Raw genomic sequence first — 26,484 nt, 5'->3', positions numbered from 1 at the left:
GAAATATGCTTGAAATAATTACACGACTTGTACTTAGCACCTCTCAGCCCAGGGCATTAGAGTGATTTACAAGCAATTACGAAGCCTGCTGGGAAGATGCTTTTATCCTCATTTTGCGGATGGGATGTGGAAAACAGAGGTTGAAGGCCTGTTCTTGCTCCTTGGCCATGGAGATTGCAGATGATTGCTGTCTCCATGGAGTAGGGCACAGACAGCAACAGGCATTGCCACCGGAGCGGAGATCTCGAAGTGCCGAGAAATGCAGCGCTGGGCCGGGGGCGGTGTCGGGGTGGCTGCCCGGGACCGTCACTTGCACCTCAGGGAGGAGGGAGATGGGGAGAACGGGGCAACAGAGACGTGCCAGGGAGATTTTGCGAAGGACAGAATGTCCTGGAGCCGCTGGACTGGAGGAGGGTGGGAGCTGCTGAAGGCAAAGGGATGGTGAAAGGTGGGGACAGAGATGGGGAGCCGCTCTGGCCGAGCTGTCGGTGCGTGTGCCGGATCTCCCAGAGGCGGGACGGGACCTCTGCCCTCTCGGAGCCGGGGCGGGAGCTCCGTCCGTCCCTCCCCGAGCCCCCCTGGGGACCGGGCTCTGCGCTGGTCCCGGCGGCGGCCCCGGCTCCAGGCAGCCGCTCCGGCCGGAGCCGCTGACCGCTGCTCGCTCGCGGGGAGCCGGGGCGGCCGCGGGCGGAGCGGAGCGAGGCGCAGGCGCGGCGGGGCCGGTGCCGGTGCCGGTGCCGGGGCTGTGCCGCCGCCGTGGCCCGGCGGGCTGCGGCGGGAGCGGCGGCAGCATGCGGCAGTCCCTGACTCAGCAGCGCCCGGCCGGCGTGGCCCTGCCCGACTCCGTGGGTGAGTGCCGGACCGGGGGGGATCCCGGGGGACGCGGGGTTGGCCGCGGGGCCGTGCGGGGCGCCGGGACCCCGGGGACCCCTCCGGGGCTGCGGCGGCCGGGCCGGCCCCGCCGTTCCCCCCGCCGTTCCCGCCGGCCGAGCGCGGCTCCGGCCGGGTGTCCCCGCAGCCCCGGGCGCTGCGGCGGGACCCGCGGCGGGGCATCCCGCACGGAGGCGGCTGCGGCCCCGCGGAGCATCCTCCGGAGCGGGGCGGAGCGCGGCCGCTGCCCCCCGCAGCCCCAGTGGGGTCGGGGACCCCCCGTCCCTCCCCGCCATTCCCCCTCCCTCCCAGCGGCCCCGAGCCCCGCAGCCCCCGCCCGGGCCAGCCGGGCCCGCAGCCGGAGCCGGGGGTCACGGCGAGCCGAGTGACGCGATCGAGGCAGAAAAAGGGGACGAAAGGAGAGGGGCTGGGAAGAGGGAGGCTCGGTGCCATCAGCCCCCGGCTCTCCCGGGGTAAAAGTTGGAGCTGGCTTCTTCCTTGAGCTGCTACTCTGTGCCTATTCTTCGCTTCTGGCTTTTCCCCCAAAGAACAAGATGGAGAAGTCGGTCGTGTTTCTGTGCCATCTTGTCCATTTTCTTCTAATAATCGTGGGAAAAAAAAAAAAAAAGTGACTCAAGGGCAGTTCAAAGATATGCATTAATGCAAACTTTTAAAGTAATCTGGAAAAACCTGCTGCTACAGCCTTATCTTTAGAGTGGCTTATAGGGCAAATATAACAAGAGGATGTTTCTGACGCTTAAAAGAAAAACGATCATTCTAAAACCAGTGCCCGTTTGGAGTGCCATTTTAGCAAAAGCAATAGCCAGGCTATGGATGGCATAAATTTCTTTACAGCTCCCTAACAGAGCTCAGCACAGTGTTTTGGATCACCTTGTCTACTTATGTTGTGGTAAGCACTGTAAGTTTTGGGGTATCTGTTTGGGATAAATCCCAGAGAAAAGGCTATTGCTGCCTCTTAAAAGCAGAGATGGCAAAGCTGCCGTAGCTCAGCTTCTGTGGAAAGAACTATATCAAGCTCAGGAGCACACAGGAAGATGATCTGATGGGGAATATTTTCAGCAGAAATTGCTGTTGAGGGAAGGGATTTTGTCAGAGCAACCCTTCAGCAGCTATTAGAGATATACTGGGTATGAGTCTGTATGCTGAAGCAGCTGCAGGCATCCTTACAGAAGTACAAAACCACTTCCTCTCCACACGCATAGCAAGGTGTTTTCAGAGAAGGAAAAAATGTAACTAATATCCCAATACAGAGGAGGTAGTCACCTTATCTCCTCAGTTTCACATCTCTTTTCAATATCAAGTTAGAAGATTATGGCTGTTTTTGTCTGAACTTGAAATAAAAGCTTTTTTTTTTTTTTTTTTTTTGTAATCTATGAGAAATATTGAAAAGCTTTGAGAAAATTTGAGAAAATTTCCAGTTGAAACCTTATGTTTCTGTTCTCTATTGAACATTGGTGTGTGCCAGTCCTAAGCTGGGAAACAACATAGAAATTAAGAGTGAAAAACACGATGGTGCTGAAACAAATACAGCATCTGTACATGGTGTTTCAAGAGGCTCCTTTTAGAGTGGTTTTCATGGTAACTTTTGGCAGCATTTGTGGTGGCAGTACAGGAGCACTGGCTGGGGTGTGCAAGTGGCACCCCCAGCCCGACCCTGCCCACTGGAGCTGATTTACCCTCTGCTCATCTGCCAGCCAAACCACAGCAGTAATCACAAATTCGGTGATTCTGTGGAAGCAAGATGAATTCATCCTTTCTCGCCTTTCAGAACTCATCTATGTAAGAAACAGCGAATTTTCTCCAGGTTTGGCCCCACTGTTATGGATTTTTTAAGATGTTAATGGGACACTTGCATTTAAATGGTTACATCGAAACTGAAGTGTGGCACAATGATAGCATTTGTGAGGCAGTACATACAGAATGGCTTCATCTCTTAATGATTTTTGAGTGATTTAGAAGCCTACATTTTCTATTAGTAACTTATTTGGCAGATGTAGGAGAATAACCCCAAATGTGACCAGCAGTAAACAGTCATGTACCTTTATCTCCAGCCTGTAAAACATGGCTTGAAAGACTAAGGATCATTGATAAAATACCCAGCCTGAATCTTGGGGTTCTTGAGCAGTTATTTAATTCTTTTGTTTGTTTGTTTGAAATTAGCAACTACCTAGCTATTTAACTTAGCTATTAGCAACTATCTAGCTATTTTTTTGTTTGAAATTAGCAACTATCTAGCCAGTTGTCAGGCTCCTTGCTCTTAGGACCAGTGATGTCCCAGTGGTGCAGCCAGACCTGTGCTCTGGAATATGAGCAGAAAGTTTGTGGGTGGAGAGCTTTCCTTCCAGAGACACCAGGTCAGTCAAAAAGGATGCTGCTTTATTTTGTTTTACAAACCTCTCTTGCCTTTCAGGTAGGGCAGGCAGGTTGGACTAGATGACCTCCAGTGGTCTTTTCCAACCTTACCCTTCTGGGATTTTGTGCTCTCCTTCTGTTGGGTTTTTAAGCCCCAAGTTTGGGCCTTGTCTGTGATTCCAAGCTCATCTGTGGGTGAAATGATCCAGCCCCGTGCCCATGGCAGCCCAGAGCATGGAGAGGGATCCCTGCTGCCAGCAGCACAGCCCCTGGAGCTGGAGCTGGTGTGGAGGAGCAGGGGAGCTGCTGGGTTTTTCCCTGTGCAGAGCTGTCCTGGGGAGGAAGGGAGATCATTTGTAGCAGCCTGTGTGGGTTGGTGTGGCTGCATCATTGTTGGGGCGAAAGGATCTGCTGGGCATAAATACAGGGATCCTACAGAAGGGCCTGGGGGCAGCTGGGCTGTGCATCTGTGAGACAGAAAGCTGCCCAGCAGGGCCTGGTGTGCTCCTCTTTCTGGACAGTTTGGACCAGGAGGTTGTGCTTGGCCTGACCAAGTTTTCCCCCAGGGCCTTTCCGCAGCTGTTTTACTTTTACCTTGCTGTGCCCAGGCTGCCAGGGAGCCCATGGGGATTCCCAGGGTGATTTCTTTAGGGAATGCACTCTGCAGTGGTGAAAGCTGCTCCTTGCCCCTGGGACATGTTCCTGCCCTTCTCTGAAACTCCCAGAGAAGTGCTGGGAGCTGGGAATACCCTTGCCTGCTCCCAGGGCCTGCTGGAGAGCCCCAGGCTCTGGGAATGGGATCAGGGTGGCCCCAGCAGCCCACAGGCAGGGACCCCTACAATCCATTATCCTCCCAGCCATTCTTGCAGGTGCTGGGTTGTATCTATGTAATAAATGGAATATGATCAAAAGGATTGTTCCACAAAGTGACAGAAAGATGGCAAAGCACATACAGACCAAACACACCTCTGAAGATGTTGCTGAGTGTAGTGTCACAGCCAGCTTTCCTCTTGGCTGGTGGAATCACTCTTTTATGTTTATGCTCATTTGGGAGATCTATAAATATAGAAAAGAAAAAAAACCCCTCATCATCAGGCAGCTGTAGATGAGTTTTACTAATCCACAAATTCATTATTCAAGCATCTAAAAATACCTGGTCCTTGCTGAAAGTAGAGGAGAAGTGGCTGTTACTGGTGATGTCTTATTTGCATGGAAAACTGTGGATGCCTTATGATTACAGTCAAAATTCCCCTCTCAGAACAAGCAGCATGCAGTGGGGTTATTTAGCTTGATGCAAGTAGACAGATCAGAAAGTATATAAATGTCTAATGTGAATATTTCTCATTAGCTCAATTGCTCCAGGCTAGAGGGGCTGGGAGACTCCAGTGTGTCTAAATGAGCTTTGCAGAGCTGCAGTTCTTAAGGCTCTCTTCATCTACGTCAGAGCAATGTTAGTGAAGGTGAAAAGTGACAGGCAAACCCAAAAATATTCTCGAGTCAGTAGAAGGGAAATTCACCGTGGCGTGGTTGGCAGTGGGAGGAGAAATTTGTGGTGCCGTGACTCTCCCCAGATGGAATCAGCAAATTCTGTTGTGTGTGTGTGTTTTTAGGGTCGTTCAATAGAAGAAAAAGAAATTCCCTCTACGTAACTGTGACTCTCCTCATTGTGTCAGTGTTGATTCTAACGGTGGGCCTAGCTGCTACAACAAGAACCCAAAATGTGACTGTTGGAGGTTATTACCCAGGGGTTATTGTAAGTATAGAACTCCTAGGTAGGTCTAGAAAACTTATTGCCTACAAAGTCCCTTGTAATGCTGAAAATATTATAAAGGGTGATTTTGTCCTGAATATTTTGCTCAGCTACTTCATTACCATTTGATTTATTTGTTTTGTTATTATTTTGCACCTGCTGCACATTCCCATGCAAAAATCCCATCCAAGTGGCAGCTTCCTCTGAGCTTAGGTAATAACTTGATTTTGAGCTAGTGGGGAGACAGATAAACAGATTTTATGTCAGTTGAAGCAACTTTAGAACTTCTTTGTTTACATAGATCACACTAAGCAGAAGTAAGGCAAAGAGGGACCTTACTGCCAAAAGCAGTTGAGAGACCAGGTTTTGAAATACTGGTAACATGAACTTGTGGTCATAAAGTTTACTTGCAGAAGTGTTTAACAAATTGGAGTCCCTGGATGAGGAGCTGTGGCAGCTTGCCAGGGGAGCACGTACATCAAAGCCACGAGCACATCCATTTCTTCTTTTTTGTTACCAGCAGCTGAAAATGGGAAAGAACCATCTTTTAGCTTCACATGGCTTAATTCAGAGAAGACCACTGGTGTCCAGCCTTCCTGCCATTAGATCTATGCTCTCTTACAGAAGCATGAGGGGCAGGTATGTCACAACCCTGCTGGCATGGGCAGAAGTCTAACACGAGCTGGACAGCAAGTCCTGCTCTGTTCCTGTGCATGCCTGAGACATGCTGAAAAAGAAGCACTGAACTGCAATCAAATTAGGTGTCTCAGTAGATTAAATGCAGCCAGTAGCCCCGGCTAGAGGCTCCTGGTGTAACAGCTGTAAGATGCTGCACATTTGATTTGGAGCCTTGAATTTGGAGGTTTGAAACCATTCCAGAAAACCAGGTGGAGGCTTGTTCTTGCCTTGTTGCTGTTTGATTTATTTGCCATGCATTGCTGATCTCAGGGAGGTTTATACTTTCTGTGCCCATGTTCTCTTCTACAGGTGAAGAAAGCCCCTTTACAGCCATTGCAGTGTGGAACATTGTTACAGATTATGTTGGGCCTCTTTGGTTTAGAGTTTCTGGCTTGTCCCAGTATCTCCTGCATTTAGGCCTGATCTTTTTTGAAGAGAAGTGTAGAAGGAAGGTGTTGAGAAAGATGACAGACCAGCTCCAGACTCTCCCCACCTACTCTGCCCTGTGCCAGCCCGAGCTGAGCCTCGTGCTCCAGAGCAGGTCCTGCAGATGATGCAAATGTGCAGAGTCTGCTGCTCATGTCCCCTTGACATCTCTGAGCTATTTATGGCCCAGGAACGTCAGCATCCCTTTTGCTTTTCTAAGGCTTTGTCTGCTCAAGGAATTAATGAAGTCCTGGGCTTGGGAAGGGCGTTGAGTTTCTTTATTCAGAGGCACCCTGGCAATTGATGTTTGTCACCAAATTCCCCAGCTTGGTTCATTAATCTGCTCTGTGGAAATGTGTGATGACCTCACCTGTCTCGCTGCACATTTCTGTGTGCTGCTGGGTGCTTCAGAAGGTGCTTAAAATAGCTGATGTTTCATAACAAGCTGGGATTTCTCCCTTTACTGGGGAAAAAGGGCTGGCTGCAGTGAGTGAGTGTTCCATGAGCTGTCCTCAAGCAGATAGAGCCAGAAGTGTCTTTGTGTGCTGGGTGACTTCTCTGTGTGTGAAGCAATTCCATGGCTGGAATCATCTTATGGAACAGAGAATCATAAAGTCATAGGATACTCTGAGCTGGAAGACACCCATCAGAATCATCAAGTCCAACTCCAGGACAACCCCAGGAATCACAGCATGTGCTTGAGGGCATTGTCCAAATTCTTCTTGAGCTCAGACATCAAATGTTTCATTGCTGCCATGCCTAAACCACCCTTCTTTCCTCCTTCAGCTTGTGTTTCTTGGGCAAGCACCTCTTGTGAGAGGAGGAAGATGCAAAGATGTGTCCTTCAATGCAGGGGATTATCTTCCCAGGCCTTTGCTTCCAAGGAAGGACAGAACCAGGCACTGGAGACCTTCCACACATCAGTAGGATTTTGTTTGGTTGGGTTTTTTGAGGGTTTGAAGTTGTTTTTTCTCAAGCAGCTCAATTCCTCATTGATAGAACTGGAGAAGCTGAAGCAGAGGGTTCAGTGAATGTCCTGTGGCCAGGGTGCCTTCACTCTCCTCCATGACCACGCACACCTTCCCAGCTGCATCAGGGAATACCTGAGCTGTGTCTGTGTGGGAAACGCCCTCACCTGTGGCTGGATGAGCGAGCTGGCACAGGGGAGCCCAGAGCACAGCAGTGGTGTTCAGCAGACAAGAGTAATGCTCAGGTGCAGAAGACAAGGAGCCCTGTGGAAGTGAGACTGAGGTCTGTGTGTGTTGTCTCCAAGTTACAGCAGCTGCCAGAATCTGTGTGAATTACTGACCTTTCTTGGGCTTGCACTGGCAAACCTCTTCTGTGATGGTTCCTTGCCAAGGATGTTGGCTTGGGGCTTTACTCAGGAAAAGCACATTCACTTTGTGTCCTGTCCTCCTTTCAGAGAGATATCCCAGGGGATCACATCCACCAGCAAATAAATGATGTAACTGAGGAACATTACTGAGATCAATTTGTCCCATCCATGGAAAAATTAGTAGTTCTTCCATTAGTGCAATGAGAATTCCTGTTAATTAGAATCCATCAATTTACTTGGTCTTCACCTGCTGGATGTACAGACTTACTCTAATTTCTTCTTTTTGAATTATCTTAAATTATCTAAAGCATTTCACTTTTTGTTTTGAGGCTGCTCTGAAACACCATGTGGCTATTTCTCTTAAAGCTCCAAGGACACAAAACATTTTTCTCGAGCATTCGCCTTAGGTGTGTGTTACCACACAAGTTCCTTCTGCTAAATATCACCAGATTGAAAATTACACCTGAATCCACATCACTGTTAATGCCTGGATCTCCCAATCTTTTTTGCTTGGAATTGAACTATAAATCTGTTACTTTAGGAAGGTGGGGGTGTTGTTTGCCTGAGCTAAATAATAAGCCCAGAAGCACTGGCAGGTCAGTGTGGGGAGTTCAGCAGTGCCCTGGGTCTCTGCCCACCCCAGCAGAAAGCAGACCCTGGCTTCAGTGCAGTGCTTCCCACCATGGCAGCTTGTGCCTGCCGTGGGGACAGGGGTCTCAGGGGCTCAGAGTGCCAGCCAGGCAGGGGGGCAGCACAGCCTCATCAGCTGCTCCACTTTAACCCCTGCTGCTCAGCCAGCTGCCCTCCCTGCCTGCAGCACTGCACCAAAGGTTGCTGGGCTCAAGCAGGGCCAGGGGAGACTGAAGCCCAAGTTTACATCCCATCTGTGTCTGCTGATGTCTGCACGTGCCTCTGCCCGTTAGTACTGGATTCATCAAACCTTTGTTTTCTATTCCTGCATCTCAAAGTATTGATTCCAGGTTAGTTGACTCATTTTTAATCTCTACAGCTTGTTTCATGCCTTGTTTTTCTTCCTGGGGAGCTGGCCAGTTATTGGGCAGTCTCCCATGGATCTTCACTGGCCCTTGCTCTGTTGTCTGGATTTGCACCTCCTTAGTATGACAGATCCAGCTGCAGGACTTTTCCAGTATTTCTCATTTTGCCAGCCCATGGAAGTGGGGTTGAATGTCCTCTACACCAACCAGTGTGACACAATTCTATTTTTGCATCTCCCCTCTTAGTCCATGGTTCCTGCTTGAATTCTCTGTTTCTGTCCTGTCTGAGGTGTGCTCTGTCCTAGAAACTTCTTAGTGTAGCTTAAGGCTATGGAGAAAGGAGGGGGGGAATTGCTCTCCTGGCTGACTTCACTGAGCTGAAATGAGTGTTGTGAGTCACAGCAGCCAGAAAAGATGATATTTTTGCTGCAGTGCCTTATTCTGTTGGGCCAGTGTGAGCTCTTCTGGTAGAACACCCTGGTTGTTGCATCCTCATCCCTGGAAATGAGGGAGGAGTAAGAGAAGACAGAAAACTGCTACAACTTCCAAAGTATAAATTTCCTATTTCATGCTTCACATTGAGGAACTCTCTGAGTTGAGAGCTGAGGTGGTTGCTCACAAGCTCAGTCACAGAATCCTGGTCCTGGGGGTTTTCGTGCACTGGTGCTGCTAGGTTTGCACCTGGAGGCTACTGAGTGTTTGCAGGGTTGCTCCAAGACAGCAATGCACATCCTCATCCACCAGCCATTCCTCAGCACCTCTGGGGGCATGGAATTCAGAACTCATCCTTTTGGTTTTACACACGCTTTTAGTGTCATATGTGGGTTACACCTGATAGTTCCTGCTAGTGGGAGACTCCACTGATTTCTTGCTGAAGGAAAAGAGCTCACACATAGGCAGAATGTTCTTTTGCTGCTTCTGGATTTAATTGTGTTTTGTCTGTTTGTAAAATATGTTGGGTATCATCCTGAACTAAATGCTAACACTACATTGTTTTGCAGCTTGGTTTTGGGTCGTTCCTTGGAATAATTGGATCAAACTTGATAGAAAACAAAAGACAAATGGTAAGTTCTTTATAAAAACTTTTCTAAAAAAATGGCAGTAACTCAAATACTGTGTGTAAAGAGTATTATTTTAGCTTTTCCTAACTCTTCCAGGGTAGTGTTGCATACCTCCTGAGAGCTGGGCTGGTTCCTGGCAGCCCAGGAGCAGCCCCTGAGGGCACTGTGCCTCCTGTCTCACTCTGGGGAGCAGCTGCAGCCCCCCTGGTGGGTGCCTGCCCCAGGCCCTGGCAGTGAGATCCCTCCAGCCTTGCTGCCCTGGGGCTGCAGAGGGCCCAGGGCTGGGGCTGTGCCTGCAGCCTGTCCTGCTGAGCTGCTGGGGCAGGGCTGGAGGGGGCTCAGGGCTCAGCTTAGCCCCGTGTGCTGCTGGCCAAGGCCAAGGCAGGTTCTGCAAAGGCAGATGGGGAAAATTCCTGTCCAAACCCAGAGTCTGCCTTTGCTTTGCACATAGCATGCTCCCTGCAGGGCAGGAGGAGAGGGTGAGGCAGACCCTGCAGGAGATGACATTTGCCTTTCCCACAGTCAGACAGGGTGCAGGGGAGGTGGGTTTCCCACTGGATATTTTTGTTGTTTTCACCCTGGCTCTGCAAGAGCAACGTACCCCTGTTCTTTCTGTCCTAGCAGGGTTTCAGCCTCTTGCTCATCATGTATTGGCAGCATGTCAGTGTCTGGTTGAGCAATGACCACATTGTGCCAGTCCTGGACTCTTCACAGGAGTGCCCACGAGTGACAGTGTGGCTCTGACTTGTTTGATTATTCTGAAGAGCCCTGGGTGGCCTGAGCTTATTCATTTAATCTCTCTGTCATTTTGTGTCCTAAAAAACATTCATGACCCAGCTTTGCAGGGATTGCATCACTGCTGCCTGGGCTGGCAGCGAGCTGTCTCCACTCTGACGGCAGAGAGGACATGCAGTAGCTGTCACTGATTGTCCCTGTGCTTTAGTCACATGTCCTCCTTACCCAGGAGCACTTCACAGTGGCAGCTTTGTCCATTGCATGTTTCTGTGATACCACTGGCTATGGAGGATTTATTTTTTTCAACCTCTCTGCATTTCCCCTGTGTCCTGGTTTGCTAAAAGGCAGCCTTGGCCTGGCTTGTTGTGCAGCTGAAGGCAGAAAAGCCACAAGCAGCTTGTGCAGCTGTGTTCTGGTGCAGGTTCCTGTCTGTGAGGTGACAGAACATCTGTCTGACTCTGGTGGGTGTGAGGAGTGGAGCCAGCCAGTGTGGCTGATGGGAGAGCTCACCTGCAGGAGCACTCCTCACTCCCCCAGGCTGTGACAGTGCAGACCTCTCTGGGTTTTCTCTGCTTTTTCCCACCCAGGTGCACTGACTTCCATGCCATGGCCCAGAAGGGAAGGGAAGGGAGAGCTTTTGTGCCCAGGCAGCTCTGGCACACACCCCATTGCCCACTCAGCAGCTTCCACGTGAGGAGTCAGCAGTTTACACACCTTCATGGCAGTCAGCTGTGCCATGGAAGAGTAAGAACCAGCCCCTTCACAGCTCATCTGGGGCTGTACCATCACCTAAAGGGAACCTCAGCCCAGGACACTCCTGCCCTGTCCAAACCAAGTTTGTCTTTTGTTGTCTGAGTGCTGCTTGGTGTGGCTGACCTCATCTGGAGTTACACAAGTGAGGATCAGTCAATAACATCTCACAGCTCAGAGAGGGACTTCTGCTTGCTACTGTAACAGTATTATCAACCCCAAATCAAAAATAATAATCTTGTTGACAAGTTCAAAACTGGGATTTTTAAAATTAATTTTGTCAAGAAAATTAATCCACAAACACTAGAGATTTATGTCCAAAAGGAGACAGAGGAGTCCTGTAGCTTTATTGAATAAAGGGAGAGGCCATGGGTCATTTCTCCTGGAGTCTCTCAAATTTTTTAGGGGATGCAGCCTCTTTTTTATCCTCATTTCCCAGCCTCATTTCCCTCTCTTTTTCCCCATTGGCTGAGGTACATGAGAGGTACAGACTTCCTGAAACACCTAATAATCCCTTCTAATGTATACCCCCCCTGTTTTTCTTTTTCTTGTGTCTCTGTTCTTTCTCTCTAAATCCAGAGATTCAACACAGTCTCCAGTGAGTAACAGTCTGTGTCAATTAGTGGAATTCCTATGGAATTTATGGTTCTCCCCATTGCTTCTTTCTCCTCTCCATATCTGGCCTTATCTACCATCAGGCCTACAGTTTGTTTGTAAAAACATTCTTTTAAAAGGCATTTCTTCTTTTTCATTCCTTTCCATTTGTATGTTTCTATTTGCTGTTTGATTTTTCCTCTACCATAAATTTGCAGCATTTGGTTTTCAGGCTTTTCTTTCTACATCTGAGAGGGAGAAAACTGTGTGTAAATAAAGTGAGCATCAGATACCTCTTGGTAGGGCTGTTATGAAAGTATCATTACCTTTGTATTTATTTTAAACCACCATATTAGCAACTCCTGTCTGTGAGCAGAGATGACTGACAAATTCCCTATTGTATATATTTTGTGTTTGGCTCGCTTCCCATCTCTAAGGCTCATGCTATTTAGGGCAAATATCCTCTTTCATGTGTGTATGAAACAAAAGACAGTAAACCCCATGTCTTCCACCAAAAGTGGACTTTCTGTGCCTGGGTGGTTTCCCTGGTTTGGTAGTGAGACAGTGCGACCCTGTAGTGGATGGTGTGAGTTGGGATCCAGACATGCAAAGGGTGGGGCTGAGTGGGGAAGAAATGCAGGAGTTCACAGCTGACAGAAACAGGGTCAGTGTGGGATCTGGTCCTGGAAAACTTGTCACCTGCTGCCATCTGCAAGTACTTTGTAGCACAGCATCTGATATTGCAGGAACAGCCTGTTGTGGTCATGGCACCTTCACGGGGTCCCTGGGATCCTTCCACAGCCTGCTCTCTCTGCTGCTGCAGGTCCAATGAATGCTGAGCCTTGAATGCTTGCCTCATCTAGAAAACCATTTTATCTTCTCTCATTTTTAAATAAACCATTTCCACTGCCCCAAGTGACCCTCTGGAGTCTCCGGTCATTGTCCAACTGATCTGGTCTGTACATGAGGTTACTGGAACAAGATCTGTTTTTACCTAGGGAGATGTAGATAACACCAGTGTGATTAACCTAAAAATCCTGAGGTACTTTAAAAACACACATAGGATCCTTCTGGATTGTATTTGCCTGGGGGGTCGGCTTGTTTTTCTGAGAGCTGGAGCCTTGGGCAGTGGCAAGAGCCAAGGTTTTCAAGCAAACTTAGTACCTGGCTCTTTAAAACAAACATCCTCAAGTCAGGAGACCTGAGGTATCTGTCAGTGCTGGCAGGGATAACTGTTGGCTTTGTATTTGGGCTGTAAAGATTTTTACTATTGCTTACAGCTCCCCTATGACCAGAGTCACCTTTGTTCTCATGGAGAAACAGTTCTTAACAGCTGCCAGCAGCTGACACTTGAAGGTTTCAGTCACCAGAGTTGGAAAGCCACCAGGGACCTCCCTGTTCTTTACACCGAAATACTGTCAATATATTGAAATAAAATATTTCAATATATGTGAAGTAATATTGAAAGGTGTTCCCCAGGCTGCATTTGGTGACCCTGGCTGTCTGAATGCTGTGCTTGCCCTCCCCCTGCAGCCCTGCTGATACCCCCAGTGTACTTTGGCAGAGGGGACGGGGATCAGTGCTGGGAGCTCTGTGTGTGCAGAGCTGCTCAGGAGCCCAGGGGCAGCAGCTGAGCTGAGTCCAGGTGTGACAGAGGCTGTGTCAGCACTGGGGCAGGCTCCCCCAGCTGAGCAGGGCTCTTATCAGAGGTGCTGTTTGAAGTGGCATTGTGGGAATAGACCCTGTTTCTCATACCTGGATTGGAGATTATTTCTGCTTTACCTGCTGAATGCTTTCACCCTAATTTTAAGAGCGGGCAGGATGGGGCCACTGGAAAAGGATCGTGCCTGTCTGACTGCCCTTGTCGAGCTGCAGGTGGAGGGAAGGCTCTGCAGCGGGAGCTGGATGCTCTGTGCTTGGCACAGCCTGGCACCAGGAGCCCAGCCTGGCTGCTGTGAGGGAGGGCAGCACCCACGGCACGGGCACTGCCCTCTGCTCCCAGGGCTCTGTGCTCGTGCCTCATCCAGGTGCTGCTCCCTGAAGGCACAGTGCCAGCAGAGAGGGTCACACACTGCACTCTCCTGCATCCTCACAGCTCGGGAAGTGCCCACAGGAGCAGCTCCCCACAGCACTGCAGGGTGAGGAGAGGAGAACTCCTCTGTCTCTCCAGGGGAGAGTTAAGGACAGCAGCAGCCAGAAGAGGAGGTGTATCCTCAGCCCAAGTTTAGCCTGTTGGAGTGATGAAACTGCATTACTCCACCAAGTCCCCAGAGAGCCAGTCTGGCACAATGCTCTTCTGCTGCCACACTGCCAGGGCAAGCACACACCCAGTGCCTTCATGCAGGGCAGGCTGTGCAGCCCGGGCCAACCTCTGGGTCACCGATGGCTCCAGGGCCCATGGGCTGTGCTTTCCACAGCCCTGTGCAGAGGGCACTGATCACTCGCTTGTGGAGAGGCAGGTGATACTTTGCTTTGTTTTCCTTTCTCAGCTGGTTGCATCGATCGTCTTCATCAGCTTTGGTGTGATCGCCGCGTTCTGCTGTGCCATTGTGGACGGCGTCTTTGCTGCCAGACACATCGTAAGTGCTGCCAGGGAAACACAGTCCTGCAGTGCTTGCACTCTGAGAAAACAACTGATGGGTCTGCAAGCCTGTATCAGCCCACACCAAACCCTGCAAATATGTATCATGTGCTGAATGCTGCTTTAAATCACAAGCTTTAGAAAATTTGTATCATTTTTTTAAAAATACTTTTAAATTAGTGGAAAGCACTAAGATCTTAAAGCTTTGCTTTGGGTTGTTTTTTTTTTTTGGCTTTATGTGTTTATTGAGTATCAGAACACTTAAGATGTAATGTGAATTACAGCTATTGCCAAGGGACAAGATATGAGCAGTAGCATCTATTTTGTTTTAAATGTTGGCAGAGCTGGTTCTTAATGCAGAGGGAATCACTGGATGCTGTAGTAGAATGAAGCAATTTGATACGAAGCTCACTGAAGCATTACAGTATAAACAGGAAACATTTGCAGTAGGTTCTCAGTTTCCATTTGGTGACTTAAAAAATTAGGAGCTACTGCTGTCATGACCAATCCCTAGTACAGTGGGATGTGCAGAAGCTTTAGTTATTATTATAGAAATAAAAAGACACAATTCCATTTCAGCTTTTTGATTGAAATTTGTAACTGCAAACAGTTTTTTGTTCTGCAACTCTGCAGTTTGATGACTTTTTTCGAAATTTTTGGCAAAAGGGGGTTGAAAAGACAGATTTGGAGTTTATTTGTATCAGAATGGAAAGGAATCTCAGAAGGTCAGAATTACCCATGAAATGGAAACTCCCTGTGTCAGCTGGCTGGTTATTCTCCTTGTGAAGCTGGCTCTTCTTTCCTGCCCCTGAGTATTCCAGTGTGGGAAGGTGGTTGGTGGCAGGATTTGCTGGCAGAGCAAAGGGCAGCTCCTCTCACGTGTGTGATGGGTGTCTGTGTGTCTGTCTGAATGAAGCCAGCAAGTCTGGGCCATCTCTGACCCCCTTTGGGAGGGTGTGACCCATGGGTTGGTTTGTGGCATGAGCTGGCAGCTCCTCCCGGCTGGCTCTGGGGGTGGCTGCGTCTCTGAGGCCAGAGCTGAGCAGCTGTGGTGACAGAGAGAGGCTTTGGTTTCTGCCTCTTGGTGAACAGGTGGGCTTTTGGCCTCACTTTACCACCTGACAGTCCTAAAATGTCACCACCTTGCTGAAACGTGCTCCTGCCATGCCAGCCCAAAGGATTCTTCCTGTTGCCAGCTGCTGCCACTGCCCTGCCAGCCTGAGCTTTGGCTCAGACACCTGGAGAGCCAGTCTGGCTGCTCCTGGGAAGGGCTGGCTGATGTGGGTACACGTCTGGCATTGCTTTCCATGAGGTTTTGCCTTGGAGATAAAACTGCCACAAAGGGGGGCATTAATGCATGTTTGCAGGCTGGAATGTTGATGATCCTCCAGAGCTTTCCCGCAAAACACTGAAGAGCACAGGAAGGACAAATTTGTGAGGAATTAATAATAAATTGCTGATTCAGCAAGAAGAGCCCTCAGAAATAGGCCAAACAGACCTGGCATGTGTCTGTTCAGGTCAGGATGGCCACTGTCACCCAACAAGCCCAGCTTAAGAGACTGCATCTCCCATGCTGGCTATAACAATTCCATGCCTCCAAGGTCCAGGGTTAAACATCACCCAGGGCACTGGGGTGGGGGCTGCAGAGCTGTTGCTGCATTAGGGTGCTGGTGTGAGATCAGGGTCCCTCTAAAGTGTGTTCCCTTTCCCAGCCCCTCTGGTGAGTTTGGTTTTGCTGCAGGGCTGAGCCTGGTGCTTTCTCTCTGGCAGGACCTGCGGCCGCTGTACGCGGGGCGCTGTCAGTACTACTCCAAGAGCACCACCCCACCTGAGGTGAGAGCAGCTCCTGCTGTGCCCTGCCAAGGGCCCAGCTGCTTGGAGCAGGGGCAGGAACCTGCTCCAGTGTCCTGGAGGTCTGCACAGTGAGGAGGGGGTGAGAGGCTGGGCCTGGGGTGGGAGCAGGGTGCTGGAGCACTCGGGACTTGGGTTCTCCCTGTACTGCCCAGTAGTGACAGAGCAGATGGACAGAAGGGGGTGTAGGATAGGAAAATTCACCAGTTTCTCTAGGTTTTCAGCTGTGCACCCCTAGGAGCTGGGTGGTGGGTTAAGGTTTCAGACAGCAATAATTTCTGTGTACTCGAGCAACAAGTACCAGCACCTCTCCTGCTGTCTTCTCCAAAGAGAAGCCTGCTGGGGATGGATGATCCTGCCACATACTGGTGGTGTATATGGATGTCTGCTGCCTTTGCTGAGCACTGATTGTCTCTCAGAGTTTTCCTCACAAGTCCACAGGTAGTTAAGTAGTTCTGAATAGCCATTATATACGAAATAAGAAGGCCTGCTTGAGGGTGCAAAGCTAAATGCTACACAGCAGCGTGGGAGTGGTCCACTCTCTTTGCAGATCAATAACTGTCCATGTGGACTCGGGTGTTACCACCCTCAGGCATGCACAATTAACACTTTGGTCAGTTCTGCACCACTATTGGAATCTGCTCTCAGTTTGGGCCATGCTGTTGACAGCTCTCTGCTCTGCCTTGCCCTGGGGTGAGGTGGGTTAGCTCAGCAAGGCCCTGGCTGCTTGCAGGAGTTGCAGAACCTCCTTCCTCTGCAGGTACCTGCTTGTCTGTGAGCTCCCCATAGCAAAAGGAAACTGCTCTGCTCCAGCCGAGAGCATCTCTGTTCCCATAGGAGGGCTTTGTGGGAGCAAGATAAGGAAAGAAAAATCTGCCTGGGGCTAATGTGGAGATCACTGAGAATTCTACATGTAGAGCAGGCCAAATAGCAGCAGAAACTGTCTTTGGGGATTGTCGTTCTGCGCTTTATGTGGTTTTTTTTCTGTATTCACACAGGCGGTCTGTCACCCACAGCGCCGTGCCCCCTGCACACCGAAAATAAAAACCAACACCTGCTTCTGCTGTGACCTGTACAACTGTGGGAAGTAAGCCAAAAATGCCACTCCTGGCCGTGGGAAGGGGAGCAGTGGTCATGCTCCTGGCAATAGCTTGCAGCTCGTTTGCAGGATAGTATCAGTTAATGGCAGTGGCTGTGGGAAGGGACCTTGAACTGTGTTTGTTAGCAAGGGGGAGTCCCAGACAAAAGCTAACCGAGTAAAGGTGGGTGTGAAATACACCAAGGCCATCCCGGCTATGGGTGAGCCCAGCTGGAAAAATGAGAGCACAGGAATTGCCATTACTTTCATGCTTGGTGTCCTCCTCAAGTTTTCCACTTGTTGAGTGTTGCTTAACACCTCCCTTCTCTTTTGGCACTGGGTTTTGGTTTTTTCTTTGACAATATCGAAGGTGCAAAAAACCCGGGACACTGTTGTTCTTTACCTTGCCACCATTCCACCCCCCACCCTGCTGGCAGAGAGGAGTTAACAGGCTGGTGCCATCTGTGCCTTCATGAACCAGTGTCCTCCCTGCCCAGGGAGTGTCTGCCATGCTCTCACAGGGATGGAAGGTGAACCAGCACTGTGCAGTGAGGCAGAAGGTGGTTCCCAATCCAGAACCACTGCAGAGTGATCACACCACTGAGATCTGGCCTAAGCCAGCTTAATGTACAGCATGTGCTGCTTATACCTTGTGGAGTGTCCAATGTGTGTTAGCAAGGCATTAATAAATTGATTTTTTTTACTGCTGGCTCTTGCCTGGGGCTGTTTCAGGCTTGGCATTTCTCTCAGTACTTAGCTGGGCTGGCCTCCACTTAAATCGTTGATTGTGGTGGAGGAAGATCAGAAGCTGCTGCTGGGAGAGGGTGGGTGGCTCCCTGTGCTGGGAAGGGTGGTCTCGGTCTCTGCAGGACTTGTGTGTGTGAAAGAGGTGTGAAGCTCTTGCTTTCCTTGGGTAGTTTACAGATCACAATCCCTTTTTAATAGCTGAAGAGAGGATACTGATTGGAGAGAGAATTGATTGGAATAGAAAAGCTTGAAACTTTTCTGTATTTCTTTTGTTTTTGTTGGTATTTTGGTTTTCTTTTTTTCCCAGTCCCGGTTCTGGGACCCGCCCCTGACCCATTTTCCCCTCTACTGATGAAAGATATCAGTTGTTGTTATTTTAATCTTGCTTAGAACCACACAAACATGCTGCACGGAGGAGGTGCTGGATGGTGTCTCAGTAAGAGAGGCACCACATTCCAGGCTGGTGAGTGCACATGTAAAGGATGGGAATCATGGCAAACGTGTCAGCAATCCAGCCTTGCTCCTGAGGCTGGGAACCCTGGCTCTGGCAGAGGGACAAGCCTCTTCTGCTGCTCAGGACCCGCTGAACAGTGCGGGATGCTCTCAATCTCCTCAGGAGCGAGCGCTTGCAAACAGCGCACGCAGGCTTTGTTAGAGGGTCACGGAGAGCTCGGGTTACACAGAGGTTGTGCCAGCCAATACACCGGTTTTTGTAACCTGTGGTGCCTCGATTCTGCTTGAATTCCTCATCTCCTGCAGTGGCCTCCTTAAATGAAATGTGGGAGTAAAAAGGGTAAAGAGGCAGAAGTTGAGTAATCAGCAGAGGAGGGTGACTCTTGTGAAAGGGGCACTATCCTGCAGGCCTTGTGGAGTCTGCTGAACCTGGATCTCCTGCTTCTTGACCTTTAATATGAGCCAGTTCTTCCCCCTTTCCCCAAAGCTCTCATGTGCTTTGAGCCTAACCCTGCATGTGAGCTGGGAGATAAGTCATTCATGAGCTCTTGGTGCTGTTTGTCCCTGATAAATATTTTCTGAAGGGCTATTTGCTGCAGGCCACTACATCTGATAAGCTGTGCTGATAAGCCTGTTCCCCACCCAGCAGTCAGAGGGGTCATTCCTGAAGAATTCTGCTGCAAAACTTCAGCCCACGTGCTGCAGGAGTTGCTTTTCCTTTTCCAAAATAATGACCTAACCAGATTTGACCGAGCTTTCTCTCTCTTTTCTGTGTGTGGAAAAGGTTCAGAGTGCGTGCAGAAGGACGAGGTGCCGGGCTCCAGCCAGCCCAGGCTGTTGTAGAGCAGTGAGGGGCTGGAGCTGGAGCAGGGCATGGAGCTGGAGCTGCTTGGTGGCCAAGCCCTGCGGGCCAGGCAGGAGCTGTGCTGGCCCCTGGATCCCACCCAGCTGCCCCTTCCTGGGGCTCTGGGGGCAGCTCCTGCTCCTCGGGCACACTCTGATTTCCCAAGGTAATTCCATGACCAGTTTGTCCTTGGTAAGCCTCCAGGACCTCTGTGGAGATTTCAGATGAAAGAAATAACAGGCAGGTTCAGACACACAGTCATTTGTTTCAGAACAGAGCAATTTGTTTCAGAGCTCCCTTTGTGCAGGGAGCTGGATGCCACAAGCATGGATCCAGGAGGGTTTATCCCCACTCCCTCAGCAGCAGGGCCCAGGTGATCACTGAGCTGCAGAATGCATTTTACTGTCCAGCAGTACTGCTTAGGTTTTATGATATGTTGTGCAGTTTTTTATCATTACTGTTGTTTTTTTTCCCTAATCTAGCAGAGTAGAGATTTCTGGAGGGTACTATGAGTACATTGATGTCAGCAGCTGCCAGGACATCATCCACCTTTACCACTTGCTCTGGTCGGCAACAATTCTGAACATAGTGGGGCTGTTCCTAGGGATCATTACAGCAGCAATACTTGGAGGCTTTAAAGACATGGTAAGAGGATATCAATTTCTCAGTGCATTAAAGAAAACAAATCAGGCAAATTGCCTTTAAAAATAATCATGGAAACTATTGGTGTTTCAATGCAAATGATCTATGCATTACTTCAGTCAGGGTGGGAAGAAGGGCAAGAAATAATTATAATGAAAAAGTGGAAGTGATTCACTTTTCTGATTTTGTCACCATCTGAGCACAGTTAGAAAATATTAACAGAATTGGGAGACTCTATTTTCAAAAGGAACCATCAGAGAGGCATTGGCAATATCAGGATGATTGAAAATAAGCTCTCTCTTAAAAATTGATCTTCCTTTTCATAGTGTTCACATTCTACAAGGAAAAGTGTGGCAGTTGCTCATTAATTGATGATTTTATAGTAGCAGTCTGAGCTTTACAGACTGTTTTAGGCTGAAACTCTCCATCTAATTTCATCATGGTGCAGAAGGGTGAACTGGGGATCAAAACCAAACTTCAGATAACAAAAAAAAATACTTTTCTAACAATGTGAGCTTTGAAATACCTTCACTTAACCAGGCTGCCTGTTACCTTCCATACGGTTTTGTTCTAAATAGCACAAATGAGGGAATAGAGCTGGATGTTCAACATATACATTTGGGGCTTTTTCAGTTGCTTGTGACCAATTTGGAACAACACAAAAATATTCACACAGAAAAGAGATTTGTTGTCCTGGCTATATGTTTTTCTTACAAAGAAATCTTGGGCCCTGCACTAAGGGTACGTTGTTTCAGAACTCTGAACTCTTTTCAGACTCACCAATATCTTCCCAAATAAAACAGGAGACACATTCCCAGCTGTGCATCACAGCCCTTTGAGATTTAATCCACACCAGAAAGCCTCTGCAAACAAAGATTTATAGAAATGAATAGCAATGCACCAAATAACAGAGTAATTTTGAAGTAATGAATAATTTCTCCTACTTGTGAGGAAGTAAATCTGTTTTGTGTGAGTGCTGGTGTGCACTGGGCTGCTGCCAGCTTGTTTGGAATCTGAAACAATCAGAGGCTGTGGAATGAAGTGACCTTGGAACGTAGCTGCTGCCTGAGAGGGAACTGGATTGCCAGTTGCTAATGCCACAGAGCTGAGATCTAAAGACACACAGTGCTCCTTTAAATAATTTCTGCTTTCATTCAGCTCTGAGCTTTCTGTGACTGGGTTTGCAGCCTCATACTCTCTTTCTTTCTGTTTTGACAGACTCCTTCCCTCCCTACGCTGAACTGCAGTGTTGAGAATGCACACCCTTCAGTGACCTACTACTCCAGGCCACAGGTGACATCCTACAACTCCTACTACCACAGCACTCCTCACCTGCCTCCCTACTCTGCTTATGACTTTCAGGTGGGCAACTTTACAGGATGTTTCCTTGTTTAGCAGCAAGGTTAAATCCAGGCAGTCTGCAGGACTCTGGGGGCCTGTCTTCCTGTCATTCACACAGTTTAATTTTCTTGTTCCTGCAGAAAATACCAAATTTTTCCTGCTAGGTATTGGTCGTTGGCAGTGCTCTCTGTTACTAAGGCAGTGTTTTCCTGAAAGCTGTCCTTGAAGTGAAGGCAAGAGGGAGGACCTGCTGCCTGCCTGCCTGCCCATCACTTACTAGTAGAGATCACATTAAACATAGGCACTGCCTCGGCTGCCTCTGGCACTGAGGAGAGAGGCAAAGCCAGGTGTTCAGGCACTAGATTTTATTAGGCCAACTGCTGTGTCTGAGAGAAATAGAAGAGCTTTTGGAAACAAGCTGTTTGAGCTCCTGAAGACACATGATGCCTGAAAAGCTGATTTGTTGTGGTTATTTTCCACATGCTTCAGCTGGCCTAAGAGGGGTCCCTGCAAACATCCCCTCTGCTGTAATGCATCCCTTCCTCCTTGAGCTATGGAGCTGTGCTGTTGGAAATGGGGATTTCATGTGAACCTTGCTGTCAACATCAGCTTTCACTTGTTGAAGCAGATGAGGACATTTCCTCCTCTGCTCTTCTGGCAGGTGGATGTTACCACAGGGGTGATGTTAATTAACATATCACACAACCACCACGACAGGAAACTTCTTTTTTTAATTGAGAAGAGTTTAAGCTCTCAGTCATCAACAAAGAGGTGTGCTCTGTGACAGCCACCACATCCTTCATCATTAGAGGAAACCGAAATCTAAACCTTCCTGGGTCTGCTGTTAGTGCCACTGGACAGTGCTGTTGTCAGGGCTCCTAAATATAATTGAACACTTAAGTCGGAACTTCTGGGATGTATTTGTGACTCATTTTTGAGACTAATGAAACCTGGGACAGTCACTGGTGCTGTATAACTTCCTGCAGTTACAAAAATGCCAACCTCAGTGCATGCCAAACCAAGGTCTGCTACAAAGTCCTTTTCTCAGTTTCTCAGCACTCTAAGCTCTGTCTGACCCAGAGCTTGCCAGTGTGGCAGCCCCAGCACCTGCAGAGAGCTCAGCATGGGTGATTTCCCTGCTTTGTAACTGGAAATACTGCTGGGCTCTGCTAGCACAGCTCAGCCAGACAGATCAAAGTGTCTGGGTCTCACTGCTGTGAGCACAGGTGCTGGCTCAGGAGATGGCACAAAAGCTGGGCATAAATTCAACTCATCTAAATTTAATACAGCCAAGTCCCTCTTTAACATGAAATTCCAAGTCTGAGCTTTGCATATCTTGCAGGGAACTTGGGAGCTGCATGGGAGCATTAGCTGAGCCTCTGCTGTGCAGACTCCCTTGCTCTGAGCCCCACTCTGCTCCAAGCAGTGACTGAACCACCCTGGCCCCTCTCCCCTCACACCCCACAGCAGGTGGAGCAAGCCCTGCCTCTCAAACCCCTTCCAAAGGATGCACTCCCTCTGAATGCCTCCCACTCATTCCACACATTTTTCACAAGAGAAAAACAACACACCAGAATTCCTGAGGAAGCCCGGGCCCTTGCAAAAACCCGGCTTTCACTCACAACTCTAAAATGGCAGACCCAGTTCCCTGGTTTTTGGAGCAGCTCATTCACTGTTGCTACTGGTTAATGTATGACACCCAAGATTTGAGAGGAATTTGTGAGTTTTCAGTTGTCCAGTCCTTGTGAAATACAGCAGGCACACAGAAGTGATGAGAATTTTTTTTAAAAATCTTCAGTTTTGGATCTAAGGAGCCTCATTTTTCAAAACCATTACTTACAGGCTGTGCTTACTTTGAATGCAACAAGTTATCTGAAGTGTTATTTGTGTGTGGTGAACCTTGAAATGTTCATTTTGAACTGTTTGGTAATGAAGTATCACTTTGCTACAATAATTTCCATTAGGGAATGGTTACATTGCATCCTTTGCCGTCTCCCTGCAGCATTCCAGCGTGTTTCCAGCCTCCACTCCTTCTGGCCTCTCGGATGACCCCCAGGCCCTGTCACCATCCCCCAGCTATATGTGGGCCTCCAATGCACCCCCTCGTTACTCACCACCCTATTTCCCGCCTTTCGAGAAGCCACCACCTTACACGCCATAAAGAACGTGGGAAAGAAGAAAAAAACGTATTTGCCATCAAAATAAGTGTGAACATTTTGTATTTATATTTTACTGTGGGAGGGAGCAGGAGAATCCAGAAGATAATTGCAAATAAAAATATTAGATTGGACTGTCCTTTTTTGCAAGACTTATTTCAGAAGTTTTAACGATGGCCTGAGACAAAGGGGACAGACTTCTGATGTTTTAATGAGTCACTGAGCATCAGATGACCTAAATTTCAGCCTCTTTGGTTCATGTAGTCCTTGATTTTTAATCTAGTGATCCAACACAGATGACAGATTCTGGTCTGCCTTACTCCATCTTGTGCCAAGCTGAAGTAAGGGTAGCCAAGATCAGTAGTTGCTAGAGATTATCAGTCTGTGTGAGGTGAGGGTGCTTGCAGACAGCACCACTCAGCACTGGTTTTGTTTGGCCTTTGGGCTCCAGTTGCTGGGATTCTGGCTGGGAGGACACAGGACCTAGCTCACATTACTTGCTGGCCCAACACACTGGAAAAATTTTGGGGGGAACCATGACAGTGCCTCAAAATGTAACCCTGTTGAAAAGGATAACATCATAGGATAGCCTCATGCATGTGTAGCAAAATAATCAGAATATTGCATTTTTGAGGGGGGCAAGCTGTTTTTATTTCAGGTTGCTTCTTAAGTTAAAAGATGAAATGGAGTTGTCTCTCTGAATTCTGTGTAGGTAATGCTGAAGTCAAACAGTTTGGGTGGTTGCACTGCCTAAATTGTCCTTGTATTCCTATATAAATCATCAGGAACCGTCTACAAATCACTGAAACAGTGCAGTAAAAATGTTATTTATTTATTTATTTGTTTGTTTGTTTACGTTTCCTGTGGTTGGGAATTTCTTTTTAAGCTTGTACTTTTAACTTTTTTAATGGACTGAATCAGCACCCTGAATAAGCACTGGTTTAGTAGCTGTATTATGGGCTGCACATAAGGAATATCCACTACTAGTTCTCCAAGATATAAGTCTCACATGGATGAAATTCAACACCCTGTAATATAGGACAAAACTGAGGAATTTGCAATTACTGTTGTGACTTTCATTTAATCTTCAGCTGATGACTGTGCTGATTGATTTAGATTCCAGCAGATTTTGCATGCATCTTGCATAACAAAAGGTCAGCTTTGATATGTGACACACTGACCTCTAAAGTGTGGTTCTACTCCAGGAAGTGATTTCAGATGACAGTGTTCAGATCTGACCTGCTCAACCTGAGCGTTCTCAACTGCTTACTTCAGGGATAAAAGCAACATTAACATTTTACTCCTCATTTCCTTGGCATCAGTTTGTTGACCCTAATCCTCAGTTGCCTTCCTTTACTTGCAACTGATGCAGACAAAAAGGCACCTAAAAGTTAAATCTGGCTTTCAGAATCAAAATGGAATACATGCTGGTGGGTTGGGGGAGAACCCAGTTGGATTTTAAACTGTGGCACCTACTTTTAATCTATAAAAAAAATTCAAATGCTGTCAACATGAAAAACAAACACTGAAGTCTCTGATCTCACTTTTCAAAGTACACCCACACTTTATAATGCTGTTTTTAATCCTATGCATTTGCAAAGCCTTTAGGCTAGACTATGTATTAACTTTATCATTTCCACTGTCAAATACTAATCAGTATATTAGTTCATTAAAGGATGACACTTTATCCAGAAGCAAGTGTGACTTTTCTCCAGTAAGAAGGGAAATAAACAGCTGGAGAAAGGAATGCAGCACACAGGATTTAAAGCAGTAGTGTATGTAGAACATATCCCGGTGGCATTTTGTTTTACTATAGAATGTTGAAGTGCAGCTCCTATAATTTGTGTACTGGATATAAATTTATAAACTGGGGCATCCTCCATTTTATATTACATTTTATTGAGTTAAAGAGATATAAAGAATCTCTTGATAAAGAGATCATGGGCAATTTCAAAACAGACAGTACTTCTCTTGATAAAACTCCCCACAAAACTAGAATCAGAAGGGCACATTAATTTAGTATCAGAAAACATTTTATTGCTTTATCTTTGAAATAAAAGCCAAGAGTCCTGTCCCACTTCTGACAAACACTGTACCATTTGTGCCTGTCAACCAATAGGGCTAGAAGGACTTAGGGACACCACAGGACAGGACTGAACATCCTGAAGAGAACATAACTTAGTGGCAGAGAAACAATTAGGAGATGAATTGTGTCATTGGTTTTGAGTTGAAAAATACTAACCTTAGGAAATTATCCAAATTCTCTTTTTTTTTTCTAAGGAATATTTCAACAAAAATTACATTGCTGCTTTAAATTCACTATAAAAGGACAAGTACATTTTCACATTTAAAAACTTACTGGTGGTATTTTCTGTTGAATTACCTGTTTCATTCTGCTTGAGTAAAACAAAGCATTTAATGTAACTGCAACATTCTGCACTGTATTTGTCATTTCTTATGAGAATGTCAAGTTTGTGACTCATATGTACCCTTTTATTACTTTGCCAAAGTAAAATAAAATTGTGTGACTTTTGTAAACATTTACCAATTCTATTTTACATTTTAGCAACCTTCCTGTTTTACAAGCATCTTTAAGGTTATTTTTAAAAATAAGTGAATAAAATTGAAAGAAATCAAAGAAACCCCCCCCAAAAAAAAAAACCAAAAACAAACAAACAAACAAACAAAAAAAACCAAAACCAAACCAATCTCTGTTCTCTGTATTTGAGACATATTTCTACCAGGATTAGCCAAAAACTCCTTAAGTTCTGTTTTTGAAGGCACTCATGCCCCTGCACTTGATAATTCTGCAGTTTTACCATAACGTGGTGCCCTGACCTCAAGCCCTCTAACATTATTACTGCTGATTTTTCACTTAACACAGATCTGAATAATCCAACCAGTGCAGTCTTGGTGTCTCCTTTGCTTACTTTGGGCATATCCTGTCCTGATGATGTCAGCAGAGTGAGGCAGAAGCCCTATGCCACAGAGATGAAGGCATCTAGGACATAATTTGGTATGTTACTTATTAAATTGCATTCCTACATGCAATAAGAAGTCTACACAAAGCAAGTGACTATTTCCTGTTGGCCCCAGGTCACCAACAATGGAACTCTCACAAATCACAACCTTTCACCAGCTGGGAAGGAGAGCCCACACCACGAGTGAGCTGAAAGCACAGCACTGGTCCCTGTGTAGGTTTTACTGGTCCCTAGGCAGGGTT

The 26,484-nt window shown here is 47.6% G+C and overlaps 1 protein-coding gene across 3 annotated transcripts; it reads left to right on the top strand.

The window, feature by feature from the left end:
* The first annotated feature begins 423 nt into the window (after positions 1-423).
* Positions 424-25,805, top strand: TMEM255A (transmembrane protein 255A). 3 transcript variants are annotated; one of them, XM_071442386.1, is made up of 9 exons: positions 424-448; positions 4,854-4,996; positions 9,430-9,492; positions 14,058-14,147; positions 15,920-15,982; positions 16,999-17,087; positions 19,605-19,767; positions 20,983-21,126; positions 23,108-25,805. In XM_071442386.1, exons 1-9 carry the CDS (start codon positions 439-441, stop codon positions 23,264-23,266), a joined length of 924 nt encoding a protein of 307 aa, XP_071298487.1. In that variant the 5' UTR covers positions 424-438; the 3' UTR covers positions 23,267-25,805. The 3 variants fall into 3 exon arrangements, with proteins under 3 accessions (XP_071298487.1, XP_071298486.1, XP_071298485.1); XM_071442385.1 differs by lacking the exon at positions 424-448 and adding an exon at positions 559-849 and having other exon boundaries at positions 19,608-19,767; XM_071442384.1 differs by lacking the exon at positions 424-448 and adding an exon at positions 562-849.
* The last annotated feature ends 679 nt before the right edge of the window (positions 25,806-26,484 follow it).

Source organism: Agelaius tricolor, unplaced genomic scaffold (assembly GCF_023055355.1).
Source record: "Agelaius tricolor isolate 1412-34295 unplaced genomic scaffold, bAgeTri1.0.p SCAF_17, whole genome shotgun sequence".
Classification (NCBI taxonomy): domain Eukaryota; kingdom Metazoa; phylum Chordata; class Aves; order Passeriformes; family Icteridae; genus Agelaius; species Agelaius tricolor.
Note: the sequence above shows the minus strand (reverse complement) of the source record. Positions and strands in the feature narration are given on the sequence as shown.

What these genes read in the sequence shown, in the direction of transcription:
- TMEM255A (XM_071442384.1), top strand. Translation starts at nt 792, where the DNA reads ATGCGGCAGTCCCTGACTCAGCAGCGCCCGGCCGGCGTGGCCCTGCCC. An exon ending in TCTTTGCTGCCAGACACATC is followed by an intron (nt 14,148 to 15,919) that starts GTAAGTGCTGCC and finishes TCTCTCTGGCAG; the next exon opens with GACCTGCGGCCGCTGTACGC. An exon ending in TTGGAGGCTTTAAAGACATG is followed by an intron (nt 19,768 to 20,982) that starts GTAAGAGGATAT and finishes CTGTTTTGACAG; the next exon opens with ACTCCTTCCCTCCCTACGCT.